Source organism: Sinohyriopsis cumingii, chromosome 18 (genome assembly GCF_028554795.1).
Source record: "Sinohyriopsis cumingii isolate HCF-2022 chromosome 18, ASM2855479v2, whole genome shotgun sequence".
NCBI classification, from domain to species: Eukaryota; Metazoa; Mollusca; class Bivalvia; order Unionida; family Unionidae; genus Sinohyriopsis; species Sinohyriopsis cumingii.
In genome coordinates this window covers 82,644,770-82,661,493 of record NC_142978.1, presented here as the reverse complement: position 1 = coordinate 82,661,493, position 16,724 = coordinate 82,644,770, and the positions used below count along the sequence as shown (strand labels likewise).

Genomic DNA, 16,724 nt, shown 5'->3' with positions numbered 1-16,724 from the left:
TTCAGATAAATTTAAACTAACAAGCGATATTCTTTTTTTTACCCTTAGCAACACTTTTTGTAAGTTTTCTTTGACAAATTTTCAAGAGATATTGGGGCAGTTGCCTGCAATCAACTGTTGAAGCATATTTCATTGTCAAGGGTCTGTCTTTCAACTGGGGTTTCTCCTGACCAATCTTTTTCCCAGAGACTGACCTGTCTGATAACTCTTTTGTGAAGATGTTCAGGGCCTATAATTTAATCAAATCCTGTCCATTGTCACTACTGGATGTCTCCATCTGCAACTTAAGCTGTTCCATCCAATTACTGTTTGGATCTTTAACATTGTTGCAGCAGTCACAATTTAATGTCTCTTCCATCTTGGCCATAGGATCCTCCAGTTTTCAGATTTTCCTCCTTAACCTACAAACTTCATCCTCTAATAATTTTACTTTTCTGCTGTCTGGTCTGAAAAAAAAGTGTAAAGTTAGTTAATTACAGATAATCTCTGATCAACATTGTTTTTAGCTTTTAGCACATTATCATTGTACCCCACTTTACTTACTGGAATAATATGATCCAACTCAAAAATGATTTAATCCCTTACACATAATACTGAACATTTATATTATTGCAGAATTTTGTCCCTAGTTTTATATTAATTGAAGCTGTCTAGCCATAGATATAGTCACAGGAGTCGGATGTTTTAATCGGTAAAATATGACAATTTTTTTTTGACAACATCGTTACACTAAATAACTGTATCTGTGTGTGTGTGTGTGTATATATATATATATATATATATATATATATATATATATATGTGTGTGTGTGTGTGTGTGTGTGTGTGTGTGTATATATTAGAGATAACGGTTATTTCATGCTTTCAAATATTTTCACCATTTTTTATTGATAAAACGCCAGACTTGTGTGGTATAGGCCCTTAGTATGTCACTAATGCATCCACTCCGACTCCGCATGTTGCGTATAGCTGCTTCCAGTTTCATCACGTTATTTGCACCTGTATTGTGTACAGTTTCACGCATTAACTATTTTTTTGAGTTTGTTTTTTTTAAATTACCAAATTACATCAGATTATAGAAATAGTGATGTCATGTAAAAGAAAACAATCTCGAACATCTCAATTCCTATCGATATCATACCACATCTGGTATCGAGAACTGGGGGGTGGGGGTGATGATGTTTAGTGATTTTCAAAACTTCGATGAGCAAGTTTAAATTAGGTCTGAACAAAATCGTGTCATTAACTTGGTTATAAATAATATGATGATATATATAAACCAATAAAATATCCATATAACTTCTACTGAAATAATCACGAATGACCAAGAAAAAGATACTTACCGTAATTTTGGTCATCCAGGCTTGGTATGCTTTTCAGCCTAATTTTGCTCTAACCAAATCATTTCCTTCATATTCTTCAAAATCGCTTCTCTGCACTTCTACTTGCCTAAAAAAAATGATATTGAAAAGATTCTCATCTGTCCATTCCACGGAGTCCACGGTTTTTTGTTCGAGGTTTTTGCCTAACCATCTGCATGATCTTTGGTTTCTGAGGAAGCTTAACTGTTGAAATCTCGCGCTTATATTAACCAATCATATCATGTCTTCTTCCATAGTCATCCAATCAGGATAATCATTGTTAATATATTTCGGTTTTTACTGCAAATTGGCAACCAGTGACTAAGTCAATAGAATATGATGTAATGGAGAAAAAAACAAACGTTAGGACAAAGTCATTGAAAGCTTTTTAAAGCAAATACATTTTGTTGATGCTGGGCAGAAAATATTTTCCCATATTAATCCAGAAATACTCAGGTTAAGTACACAAGTATTGAATTAAAGATCTGTATGAACATTTTATACAGTATCATATCATTTAAAAAAAGAAAAAAAATATTCACCTTTATTTAAATTTCACTAATATTGTGAGAAGTTTGTATGATGAATTTTCATGAACATTTTATGAATATAATGATAGAGATGTTTAATATACATTTTTTAAAGAAATATCTTGGTATTGCATCAAAGTACTTGAATTGTTCATGAACCATTAGCTCATGACATTTCAGGAACTTCAAAAGATATTATAATAGTTCATAAAAGTTCATCAGTGTGTTCATGAACTTCAAGTACATGATTCATCAAATTCTTGAAGTGTTCATGAACTTAGTTGAGGAACTTTCATGAACAGTTCATGATTGTACATGAAGTCATGAATTTGTTTTCATAGGGCAAGCTAGTTTTACTTTCTGAAGAAAACAAGCTTGCGCAAGCTAATTTTACTTTCTGAAGAAAACAAGTAAGCTTGCGCAAGCTAGTTTTACTTTATGAAGCAAACAAGAAAGCTTGTGCAAGCTAGTTTTAATTTCTGAAGCAAACAAGAAAGCTTGTGCAAGCTTGCGAAAGCTTGTGCAAGCTTGTGCAAGCTTGCAGTTATACCCAGCTATCTTGCCTAAGCCTGCACTTGCTTGTACAAGCTTGCGCAAGCATCCATGTTAGCTTATAAACATCAAACTAGCTTATCGTAAGCTTACTGCAAGCTTGCCACAAGCTTTCAGCAAGGATGCATTTTGGTTTGACTTCACTAACTTAATCTCAAATGATGAAAACTGGCCCCAAGTTTCCTTATCATTACCAGATCTTACTTTGAAAGAAACTGTTTTGCAGGCAGACTGAAAAAGTTTTCAGCTAACTTTTATTGAGATTCTTTTTTCTGCTATCTACGGGGCCTGGAGTGGCCAAGTGGTCTAAAGCGCTTTCTGTTATAGATCACTGTCATCTCACCTCTGTCTGTGTGGGTTCGAGTCTCGGATTTGGCCAGTGTGGGTATGTGAGAAATCCTGCCAGTAGCCTACTTGTGGGTTGGTGGTTCCTTCCGAGGTTTTCCTGGTTTCTTCCTCCACCATTAATACTGGCCGCCATGTATAGCCTATCGTGTGCTGAAAAATGGCATTAAACCCAACAACAACAACTGTGGGAGTGTTAAATGCACAGTGCTGGAAAATTAACTTTAACATTATATCAAGTGGCTGATTGTGATCTGCAACAAAATTGCAGAAAAGTACCTTCCACTCTTGTTATATAGTCTATATATGATTGTTTAAATATGTTAGTGATGTTTGGGATTGCACTCAGCATTAGTGCATTGTCCCCATGCTGGGTGATGGTGTTACATCACCAGTTGTCGTGTTCTTTGGAATGAATTCATGTCAGTATACTGTTTGCAGTATGTGTAAAGAATAAAAAGCTGTCTCATTGCAGCTGTGCTTCACAAAGTCCGACTGTCAACCAAGAGTTATTAAATTTAGTATTGCTGGGTTTGTTTGCTTCCTTAACTGAATCAAAAATGAATGACATTATTCCTCCTGAACAGAAAGTTTTTCCAGCATGGTATTTTCACCTGAAGTTTTTTTATGATGTCTTCTTGGTACTAAATGAAATGGTGTAGCCCAGACATCCATTGAGGAGGACAACATCAGCCGCTTTGAAAACCATTTTGCTACTCCACCTGAATAAATGGTCACATCAGTGTGGGGCTTTTTGCTAGAATACTTCTTATGTCTAGTTTGTCCTAAAGAAATATGGTGCAGATTTGAAATTCAGTATGGCCACCACAGCAGCCATATTTAAAATCTTCTTGTTGCCACTACTCCCATATGGAAAGTCATATCTTACGGTGATTAGTTGATTTTGAATAAAAACTGAGCTGATCTGATATCCAATGTAGCCAACACAATGGCCATCTTTAAGACCTTAACACTATGCTTCCCAAATGAAAGTAATATCAACATTGGATTTTCACCAAATGACTTTTTATGATAATTGGTAATTATCAATTGAGCACTGAGTCACCACTACCCGGTCTGTATAACTAGACATGTTCCGAAATCATCTAAAAATGGCCAACACATTGAAATACAATACAGGGACTTCAAACAGTTTGATGAGGAAATGTTCTTAAATGATTTAGTTTGCAAACCCTTCCAATCAGTCTGCACTATAGCTGATGTCATCACTGCCTTGGACAAATGGTACCAGATGTTCACTGCAGCCTTAGACAAGCATGCCCCAGTTAAAACAAAAAGGGTTAAACACCAAATTACACCCAAGTGGATTACCCGAGATCAATGAGGCTAGGCACCTAAAAAATAATTTCCACAAGAAAAAAGACATGAAAAGCTATAGAAAGTGGAGAAATAAAACTAAGCACCTGATAGATAAGGCAAAAGAGAACTGCTATAAACAGGCTATTAATGAAAGTAAGAGTACCAAAACATTGTGGAAGCATCTAAAAGAGCTGAACCCACACAAGAACAGTTGTCTTCCCCCTAGACTTAAGCAAAATGATGATATAGCAACATCTGTACAAGACACTGTGGAAATGTTCAACAATTTCTTCATAAGCATCTCCAGTAACAGTATTCAGAACCAGACTAACATCCCAATTGAACTTGATGCTCTTCTGTTATTTATAAGAGCTAAAATTCCTGATGATAATTATTTTTCAATAGCTAATGTTAATGAAGCTGATGTTTTTGATATGCTAATTAAGGTTAATATTAATAAATCCTCTGGATTGGATGGTATTGGTCCACAAATTCTTAAAATTGCTGCACCAGTAATAACAAAGTCACTAACGCATATCATAAATTTAAGTATAATGAGTGGTAATTTTCCACAAACATTGAAATGTGCAAAGGTTACACCAATCTTTAAGAAAGGAGAAAAGGAGGATCCAGGAAATTACAGACCAATATCAATTCTACCTGTATTGTCAAAACTATTTGAAAAGCATGTAGCCATTCAGGTCTAAAAAAATTTTGAAACATACTCTCTATTTCATAAAGCTCAATCAGGATTTAGAAAGTACCACTCATGCCAAACAGAACTTACCAAATTAATTGATCTTTGGCTGAAGGAAATGGATAATGGACATATGACTGGGATTGTTTTCCTTGACTTCAAGAAAGCCTTTGATCTTGTTGATCATGAAATTCTGCTTCAAAAGCTGAGCTGTTACAGGTTTGACAATCCTTCTTTAAACTGGTTTAGATCATACCCAAACCAAAGGTCTCAACAAGTAAGCATTGGCAATATTAGCTCTCAAACTCGCACTATTCATTCAGGAGTCCCTCAAGGCTCAGTTTTGGGCCCTCTCCTCTTCCTTATCTATATCAATGATCTACCATTAAATAATGAATCCACAAACACAGATTTGTTTGCAGATGATGCAACCTTGTATACATCTAGTTCTGATACTGAAGTTATCCAAATGAGATTAAACTCAGACCTTATCAGAGTCCAAAACTGGGCACAACAAAATAGGATGGTAATTAATGAAGGTAAAACAAAATGTATGATTTTGGGGACATCACAAAAGCTACACAAGTCAGGGAACCCAAAACTATCTCTTGCAATAAATAATCATCCATTAGAAAATGTTAAAGATGAAAGACTTGTAGGTGTGTCTGTAGATAATAATTTATTATGGAATGACCATATTGATAAGCTTTGTAAAACACTGTCATCCAAAATTGCCCTTCTCAGCAGAATCAAGAAACATTTACCTATGGAAACTCGCAATCTATACTACAAGTCATATATTCTTCCAACAATGGATTATTGTTCTAATGTATGGGGAAACTGTGCTAAATCTGAGCTTGACAGGATTTATAAACTTCAGAAACGAGCAGCACGTGTAATTTTAGATGCATCTGTTGATCATGCCTCAAAAGCATTATTTACAGAACTCACCAGAGTATCTTCAAGACTTATTCAGGCCTCTTTCAACACAATACCAGTTGAGATCAATATCACATGGAAACCTTCTAATACCAAAACCAAGAACAGAGCAATTTAAAAAGAGTTTTCAATACTCTGGTGCAGTTCTGTGGAATAAGCTTCCACTACATGTAAAATCTGCTGAAAATGTTATTTAAGAAAAGATATCATGAGCATGTATGTGTTTGTAACAGATAATGGAATTTAGTATTTTAATACTAAACATGTTAAAATAAACAGTAATTATTGCCATCTTCATATAATGTGCATTGTTATACTCTCCTTAAGAGGGCCTCTAGGGAGAATAGTCCTTGACTAATGAGTCACCCTCTATAAATAAAGCATTATGATTATTATTATTATTATTATTATTATTATTATTATTAATTGGTGCCAATCTAGCAGACAACATGGCCACTATGGCAATCACCTTGAAACTCTTGTGACTGCTACACCTAAATGGAAAGTCATGTTAGCATCAGGTTTCACCAGAACAATTATGATAAATTAGTTCTTCCTGAAAAATAATTCTGTTGATCTGACCTCAACATAGCAGTCACGCTGAACATATTGAAAATCTTGTCATTAATTGAGCAGAAGGGATAGTCATTTTAAAGTAAGATTTTCTCCAGAAGTTTTCTAATGGTGTCAGACTTGTCTTAAATGAAAATTGGGCCAATCGTGCATCCATTATGACAGCTCCTGGACAATTTGAAGATCTTATCACTCAAAAATATCAGAGATGGTATTTCAACACTTGACAGCTAAAAAGAATTATTTTTATCTTCAGTTTTACAAAAGGAAATTTTTATCACAAAGCAGAGCATCAGTTTCTTAAAAGTTCTCTTGTTTTACCATTGACATAGCTGCCAACCCTCACGAATTTGGTGTGAATTTCACGACTTGTTCAGCAATTCACGGATTCACGCTGTAAGCCAAAAATTCACGAATTTCCAATCTTCAGTTATTTTAAATCTTTAATAAAATAACCGATTTCCCGTTAATCGCTAGTCGTGATATTCGCAGTTGCCGAAACGGTCCGGTACTGCTGGTCACGATATTAGTAAATCTACAGCCGATCAGTACAGTTGGCCCGGTAGCAAGCATTTTAGCTTATTTTAATCTATATGTATAAGAGTAGTTTTACAAATGGTTTTGAGAGAAGCTGGGGCCTAACCGGAAATTTGCTCCGCACATGCGTCAAAACACTGATTTGAGTTACCGTTCAGCATCGCATGTAAGATGTTGAAAATGTCTTCACCACCAAGGAAAAAGAAATGTATTACTCAAAAAGTGAAGTTTAATTTGGAATATATCAAAACTTGGTCGTGCATTCTGCCATTAAACATTGATATTCATTCATGCTTTTTGCACTCAGTGTGCCATCACAGAGACGATGTGAGGAAGAATGTCGGTTGCAAAAAACATGTAGACGTTGGGAAAATTAAGAATTCGCAGATTTCAGCTCTGGAATATTTTAAACCATTGGTGGAAGATCTGCAGGCTACCAGTGCTGAAGCATTATCTGTGAGTTTTCTTGTCGAACACAATCTACCTTTATCAGCTGGAGACCATGCTAAACATTTGTTCTGACAAATATTCCCAGACTTGAAAATCGCTTCCAAATCGTCCTGTGGAAGAACCAAAAATGCTGCAGATCCTGTGCATTCCTCACAGCAAAAGTGACAGCGAAAGAGTATTTTCTATGGTGAGGAAAAATAAGACAGACTTTAGGGCCTCCTTAGCTGCAAAAAATTTGTCAGCAATTTTAGTCCCCAAGATCAACCATCAGGCAAGAGGTCGGAACTGTTTAGAAAACAAATTTACGATCAAGCAGTTGAGGAAGTTCAAGTCTGCCAGAATATCATGTCTTGATAAATAACTATCTCTGTGTATATATGTAGTGTTTTGTTTTTATTTTGCGAACTTGATATAGTGTAGTATTGACGGTCGGAGTGGATGGGGTGGTCAGAGTGGATGGAGTTATTGTCATGGTATTTTTCACGAATTCATGTCCAAATTCATGACTTTTTATCCCTATTTTCACTAATTGTGAGCCTGGAAGATTGGCAGCTATGCATTGATACTGATTTGCCATCAAAATCACTGTCATTACTAAAATAGACAAGTTTTAAACTACATCTTTGAAAAAAACTGCTTTTCAGAATTCAGTCAAATATAATGGAAGGCATCATTGCATGAACTTCTTCAGGTATGCAATTGAAGTAAATATTCCATCCAGTATGGCTGCCATTCCAAAGAAAATAAAGGCTTTTAACACATTAACCCTTGGAGGTTTTTGTCATATTCACCTGAAAATCGAGTAGGAAACACATTTTGAAAGCTATTTCTGAATAGATCTGAAAACACCATTTCCCCAGTGATCTTTAAATAACATACCACCTAGTTGTGTTAGAAACATCATTTTTCATCGGCTATTTGACTTAAGCATGAGCAGAAGGGTTAAAGTTGGAGTTTTTGTTGTTTTTTTTGTATCGAGACCACTCTTTATTCCAAATGCCCATCTTATCCTACTTTTTGCAAAGGTTCATCTGTCTGTTTGCAGTTCATACCTGTTTGCCTTAGATCTGAGACCAGAAAGTCTAAAATCCAAACACAATTGGATTCCAACCACGGGCAAAATTTAGGTAGAAAAAAGTCGTGTCCAAAAAATGAGTTTTTTTTATCTGTATTTTATAGTGCACTAGATATTTCAGATTTTTTGGTATCATTGTAGAGCTACATCTGTCTACCTTTCTATAATACCACCCACTTTAGTGTATCATGCATGACCATGATGCTACAGAGCTCGGCAGTAGGCTTCTACCTCCTGCCACGTTAACTCATTGCTAGGGGTTAATATGTTGAGCAACATCTTCTAGAAAACCAGTGTTTCGAATTTTGACCAAATTATGCAGAAACATCCTGACATGAGAGAGTTGTAATTTTTATATAAATGATGCCCATCTTCAATTGAATAAAGCTAAATTTCTTAAGTCAAAAAACATTTAAATTATTTGTTCTGGTCAATAGATTGACAACAAGCATCTTAAATATATCTGTATTCTGTGCATAACTTCTGTACATGATTGTAGATTGTACTTTAAGATAATGGCAAACATATTTTCATAGTATTTAAGTTCAGAATATTCTAGAAAAAATCTTGTTTACAATTTGATGAATTTTCCAGTTAGAAATGACTCACATCTAGGGAATTCCATAACATTCAACTGCATAAGTATAGAGACTTTGTTAAAAAAAAAATGTGTTCATTCAATCTTTGGGAATCTATGATCAGAGCTTGTATTTATGTTCCGATATAATTCAAGAGGAATTGTTTAGATCATTCATTGGAATTACTAAAGTGCTCATTGACTGGATTAATACATTATTTGGGGACTATTGAGAACTCAGGCATTCTTGATTAAATCAGTGTGATACAGCAGGATATTCAATACTATTGGAGTTCATTTGGAACATTCTATACATTTGAATTTAGGATTATATGGGATTCAATTCACAATAAAGTGCTTCTTAAATTTACACTTTATAACTTAGAAAAATAAGTTACTTGTTGATTTTACTTAAATTGTTGTGTTCACATTTTTGTTACCTTGATTCATAAAAATGCTATCGCAAAATATCACAAAATACTTTCAGTATAGGACAGATGGTGCTAATATGGATGCAAGGATAAGACAAACAAAATGCAACTTGAAACAGTTCTTTTTATAACATAGCATACACAGTAACTTTAGAGTAAATGTATACAGAAGGCATCCTAGTACCAAGATTTCTTGGCCTGCTACCTAGACAGGTGTCAGCCATGTAAGTGATTTTGTGCCCACTTGGGCCTCTTGTCTTTATTTCTATACTAAGGCAATTTGTTTTTGTATCTACTCTAGAATCCTGCGGATAAGGACAATATTGGACCAATCGCATACTACCCACCGCATGGTTTCCATGTCAAGTATTTCCCCTTCCGTAACCAGCAAGGCTACCGTTCGCCCCTCGTCTTTGTCAGATTCGATGGACCTGTAACTGGTGTTATCATTATGGTAACCTGCAAAATCTATGCAAGGAATATTTATCATGATACCCATGAGAAAGCTGGTCAGGTACATTTTGAAGTGCTGGTTGATTAATTATAGAGTTTTGCTTGAATATAATATTACATTGTACCAATCCTTTTTCTTTTCTGTGCATTTTATATTTTGCTTTGAGACTACACCAGAATAAACATAAAAGACCTAAGTTGTCATTTGTTTGATCTCTAAGAATACCCTTGTGGTATACTATTAAAATATGATTATTTGTGTTGTGAAGCCTCATTTTGATATTGAATACTTTATGAGTATTACATGCATGCGCTTGACATCATTTTCATTCCTATGTCTGATGATTTTACCATTTCTCACTAGAAGTAAATATTTTCTGTTTTTCTTGGAGTAGATGCATTGTACATTTCTTGGTATTTTGGTGACATTTTCCAAAGTTTTGTGGAAGTTTATCTTACAAGTTAAGGTGTATAAACTTAATATGATACATTAGTAAGAACAACTGTTAAAAATGGTTTCAACAGAGCATTTATAAATATTAATTTTCAAATGAACCATGGAATTGCTGGTAGTAAGAGTAAAACTATATTCAGATCGGTGTATGTTGGTTTTTTCCCATGTAACAATTCACTGATAATTTTGTTAGTGGTGTATTTATTCCAGCCAATGTTAATCCTTAAGGTTCCTTCAGAATACTCACTCTTCTCTAGATTCTAATAGTAGTCTTGTAATTGTTTGAATAAATAGGATATGAATATTAGGTCTTTTTTAATATGGAACTGGATAATTATTTGAATAAATAGGATATCAATATTAGGTCATTTTTAATATGGAACTGGATAATTATTTGAATAAATAGGATATCAATATTAGGTCATTTTTAATATGGAACTGGATAATTATTTGAATAAATAGGATATCAATATTAGGTCATTTTTAATATGGAACTGGATAATTATTTGAATAAATAGGATATCAATATTAGGTCATTTTTAATATGGAACTGGATAATTATTAGAATAAATAGGATATCAATATTAGATGATTTTGATATGGAACTGGATAACAATTAGAATAAATAGGATATCAATCTTAGGTCATTTTAATATGGAAGTAAAATTTCTATGTTGGAACAATATAATTTATTAGGTGTATGACTGTTCTATTTAAAGAATGGTTTTCAATCATAAATCTTTGAAATTATTGTCAGTCTTGATACACAGTTAAAATTCTCGAAGATTTGATTTAAGAAAACATCAATAACCAGCCCTATCTGAGTGACAGTTAATACAAAATTTACTAGTAAATGTATTCTAATATTTTATTATGATAAAGACATCCTTGATAGTTTCAGTTGAATAGCTGTAAAGGACATGGCATTTATGTTTGAAATTTTTGTTAACTCTTTGTTCATAGATCATTTTGTGAGGATTTGGACTTTTTTAACGTAGTTTTAACAATTTTTCAGCCATATCGCTACGATGTCTGCAGTGTGGCAGTTTATAGTGATGTCTAGCACTGAGGCATCATGCCACAGACATGTAGCATGATGTCCCACCCAGTCACATTATCCTGACACCAGGCTGACCAGTCCTAACACTAACCTCTTAATGCTGAGTGCCAAGCGAGGCAGCTGTTAGTACCATTTTTGTAAGTCTCTGGTATGACTCGGCCGGGTATTGAACCCACGACCTCCCGCATCCGAGGCGGACGCTCTAACCACTAGGCCACTGGAGTGGTTCATTTTGTGAGGAGGCCTGCTGCCTGTTTGCACTAGAGTGTTATGGCAACTCTTGAAGGTTTATTATCAAGCTTTGTACACACATTCATCCCATGGTGTAGTTCGTTCTAAATGAAAATGGTGCTGCTTGGATATCATTATGGCCTCCACAATGGCCATCTTCTCATCCACAATGGTTAATTAATTAGATTAACATGAAGTTTTCACTGTAAGACTTCAATGACGTCCGGTTGCGCCTGAACAGATATAGTGCCAGTCTGACATACAATATGGCCACAATATTGAAAACATTGTTATACCCTGAAGTTCCCATCTTAAACAAAACATTATATTGACATAAACATTTGCTAGAAGACTTCTTATTCCAGTTATTGAAACTGATGCTGTACGGTCATATTTTGTGATGGCAAGATTGGCACTATTTGTGACTGAAAGTTAGAGGAGAGAATCTGTATGTTTTGTCACATTTATGAAAATGAGTAGTTGTGTAGGAGGATTTAATGTCATTTTAGATAGCACAAATAAAAAGACTTCTTACTGTCTATAGACTTTGTCAAAAGCCGATCACTCTAGAGATGTAGGCCTATCTTTAGAGGAATGAGATCAAATTAGATTTTTAGGTATTTTCAAAGCCTATGTTATTTCATTATGCCTTTTTTGTGAGACTGCATGAGATTGCTATGTAGTAGCCTTTGTTAAAATCATTCATTAGTGAGAAGTGAGGTTTTGATGGGGGTTTTTTTCATGTGCAAATATTTCTTAAACCCTGAGACTCATGTGAGCTGTCTTTTATTTTGGGTTAAAATGATAAGACTCACTTGCTGATTGTAGGATTTATTACGAGATGAAATTGTATGAAATAAATCTAAAACAATACTAAACACATACTTAAAATACAAGACAAATTCAAAACAGGATATAACCAACACAAATACATTACACAGTATACGACCCACCCATCGACATTTATAATTTTATCACAGAAAAATATAAATGATAACCTTACCAGACTCGAAGGGTATAATTTTTCAAAAATTATATATACTCGTACTGTTGGAGGTGTTGTCTGTCTCAAGAACTAGAGTAGAAATGTCAGAAGCTTTTGATAGTTTGGCAGGGAATTGATTTTAATACTTGTGAAGCATGGGAATCCTGCATCGTGATCGATCACTCACTCGTGACAAACACAGACATTGGTACACGACACAAATCCTGGGTTACATACTCCCTCCCAATGTGTAAATGTCTCCTGACATTTAGCAAATTTGCACTTGCTACATAAAAAGTACAAGAACAATAACCATTCGGAAGTTACTATCCTTCAAGTCTTTTGAAAAAACGAAAGGAAAAACTATTAATCCATCCTGTGAAATAATTACAACTACAGAGCTTTACAAGTTTACTCTCCCTGCAGACGATACATAAAACCCTGACATTGGGAATACAGCTAGTCATTTAAAATGATAATTGAATTGTCATCCTTAAATACCCTTGCTGTATTTAATTTACATTAAAGGAGCTCTTCTGCATTGCTCCAACTGTCAACTGCAAAAAAACAGGCCTGAAATTCATAGATCTCAGTAACTCGCACGTAGTAAACCATTTGCAATTACACCCAGTGGCCCTGCCAGTCAGGCAGTTTTCAGTTTTGGTAGGCTTAGGATCAACCTCAGACTGGCAGTCCAGGTCTCCCTCTAATATGGTTGGGCTTCGAACTGACCTTTTGGCAGATATCTCTAGGGGACTGAATTGAGTAGTCTCATGTGAAACATGAGGGAGTAGAAAAATTACTTGTGTGTTCGCTTAAACTACTGCCATATTGCCTAAACCTACTGGTTTGAAAGTTTATGCTTTTGAGAGGCTGGCTAATATCAGGATCAATAATAGATGGTGATCTACTCTCAGAGGCAGTTTTTGTAGAATGTTCACAGAATTGAACATTATCTTTCCTGGCCCAACCAGGTCGTCTTTGTGGTATAACATGCCAGTCAGAGTCGAAGTCAGAACTTGAAGATTCAGAGCTCAACTCAAAAGGGGTTGCCTTTGGTACACCCGGGATGCATTTAAGAGACCCATTCCTGACCAAGAGGATCACATTCCTGAGTCAGTCGAACAATGAGAATGTAACGCATGCACGATCACAGCTTTCGAATTAGTAGAGCATACTACAATATGGCGGCTCTGAACAACGCTGAGGTCTTACTGCCAATTTGTGAAGGCATTTTTACAGTAGAAGGAAAAGAAACTGACAGTGTATAAATTTGATGATATTATTTTGCTTGGCATATTGGCTCGTCGAGATGATGTGGCCAAAGTGAAATGCTTTGCTGAGGAAATTATACCTAATATGGACGACCACGAGTTCTGTCGACATTTCAGGATTGGGAAAACTGTTAATAATTTGTTATTGGCAGAGTTTGTGCATGCTTTGGTCAGGAAAGGTGGAGGACAGGACGCAGTTTCTCCCACTAAACAGCTACTAGTGGTTCTATGGCATATTAGTAACTTAGAGAGACTGCAAACCTATGTGGTATTTTCCATAGTACCATCTAAGGCTGTGTTCATTCTGTCACCAATGTTATAGCAAACAGTGCTAACAAATTTATTAAATGGCCTGATCATGACCGCTGTCAAGAAATTGTGGTATCTTTATTTTCAAGCCATCAGTGGTATTCCCGATGTTGCAGGGGTGATTCATGGCACACATTTTAGATTAGTCAATCTTGTGGCTGGGGAAAGAGACTAATTTAAGAGAAAAGACTTCCCATCAGTACAGCTATAAATTGTTGTAGCCTTAAAACGGTTGCATTTGTTGGATGGCCATGATGCAAGGGTTCTCAGAAATTCCCCTTTGTTTGAGAAAGCAGAAAACAATCAAATCTTGAGGCAGGAGCTTCTAGTCGGAGATAGTGCTTATACTCTAGAGATATGGCTACCAACACCTTTCCAGGACAAAAGCCACTTGACTGCACAGCAACAGAGATACAACAGAGCCATATCAGGAGTCAGGCAAACTGTAGAAAGGGCCATTGGTCACCTGAAGGGTCGGTTTAGGCATTTGACTGCACTTCACTGTACTGATGTTGAAAAATTTGTCATCTTTTTATGGCAGCATGTGTACCGCATAACTTGTGTATTTTAACAGATGATGATATCCTCATTTTCATGGAAGAGGCAAAGGATGCCAATCAGTACCTTAACATTTTTCAAAAGGCAGTAATAGGAGAACAGAGGAGAAATCAGCTCCTTAACTTATTCTGAACTGGGATTGAAGCTTAAGTCTAGTCCCCGTACAAAAAGTATGGGCGTATTGCGCCTGTACAGGAGCAGTATAAGAGGCATAACACGCTCAATTTAAAGGCGTAAAGCAACGTTTACAGGCGTACAAGACCCAGAAGCGTAATACAAGTATGAAATACAGGCATCCTTTGTCTAAGAGTTTTGAAAATTACAGGCGTATTCTAAAAACAATGCTGGCGTACTGGCAAGAAAAGGCGTATTTTGAAACTTAGCAAACTGACCATACATATAAATAAAGATGATCAGATATAGCTGACCTATGTGCACTGTGAACAATTATGCCTGTCTGACAACAAAAAGTTCCTCAGTGGCTCATCATTGTATTTACTTATAACATGATAAGAGTAACAGACTATTGATTATTTCTATTTTGAATAAAGCACAATTGAGTTGTAATTGTCATGAGGTGATATAAAGTTGCCTTATAACCTCGTAATTATGTTTCTTTTGTAGTGACCTCTCACTGTCAGTAGCCTTGTAAGAAAATCTGTGTCCCCCCCACCAACTAAAGTCTGGGGACCACACCAATAAATAAGGTGTTTGTTTAGAATTTAGGGTCCCAACATGACCTGGGCCCTCAGCAGTTATGTGTTTTGCTTGGGAGATTGCTACACCACTGATCACAATCATGTAAAAAAAAAAAAAGTGGTTTCAATCGATAAAGCCCTGCAACAGTTATTGAGCAGAACAAATTTCACAATACAGTGTATAGTGACAAGATGGATTCACATTGGTAAAACTGTTTGGCCTCACTATATAATATAGTGGTGGGCTACCTAAATGGTTGATAGACATGCGTACAATTTTATGGTCATATAATGGTGGGATTCTCATATCATGCTTATTATGTATGTCAGCATCTTTTCATAAATATAAACCTTTACACACAAATTCTCATAATGCCATTGGTCTTGTCTTGTGATATGAAGTATCCAAATTACCTGTTTTTCTTGATACTAATGCAGTCAACAAATTTAAGTCAGCTTACCTGTATGAAATAATTAGGCAGATTCCACCTGGAACTTAAGCAGACTCCAGGCGGAATCTGCCTAAAATGTTAAAAATCTGGTTACTATAAAGGCGGACATGGAAAATTTGAAAAGTCAAAGATGAATCCATCTAAGAGTCTGTCTAACTCTAAGATGGACTTTTGTCAAATTCCTGCTATAAATACATCTTTAGACATAATTTTGGACTTTGTTGATTTTCCACCCACCATCTAGGTGTCATTAGGAACTTAGTCACTGGCATCTATTATATGAAAGGAGGAATCAGGACTTAGTTTATTTTCTAACCAACATCTAGGTGGAATGAAGAACTTAGTCATTTACATCAGTTAAAGAAGGCATAATTAGGACTTGGCTTTTGTGTGTCTGTAAAGTTAAATGACTGAAAATATAGTGATATTTTGTGATTGTAATATCACTGACAGTTCAATAAAAATATAAATAAAATTTATTGTTTCTGGTACAATTTGAATGATTTTCAGCAGCATTTAAAATTATTTCCTGTTTCTGATAGCTGTAAATTTTTATTGTTTATTTTGGACACAATTTTTTTAATAACTTCTTTCCACAGCTTTCCTTGTTAAATTTCTTTTTCAAATTTGTTGTTGTTGTTGTTGTATTTTTATTTAACTTCAATTGGATTTAACTGCCCTCGAACAAGTTTTCATCATGTTTTCCGTTTTAAAACATAATTTCGCTTTTCTCCTGACCTGAATTTCCTCGATATGGACCCATTTTTTAATATCGTCTCCGAAACTCCTTTTTAAATAATGCTCTATCCGGTCCCATTCCACAACGAGCTTTCAAATAAGTATTTGTTCCGTTTATTGTTTAA

General features: G+C 35.3%; 1 protein-coding gene across 1 annotated transcript in view; it reads left to right on the top strand.

Annotated features, from left to right (window-relative positions):
* LOC149777172 (sodium/potassium-transporting ATPase subunit beta-2-like) overlaps positions 1-10,037 on the top strand; it is a 42,151-nt gene extending 32,114 nt beyond the window's left edge. The window contains exon 6 of the mRNA XM_089942789.1: positions 9,689-10,037. Within this exon, the coding sequence (XP_089798915.1) occupies positions 9,689-9,928 (240 nt within the window). The 3' untranslated portion in view covers positions 9,929-10,037. The remainder of the gene's footprint in view (positions 1-9,688) is intronic.
* The last annotated feature ends 6,687 nt before the right edge of the window (positions 10,038-16,724 follow it).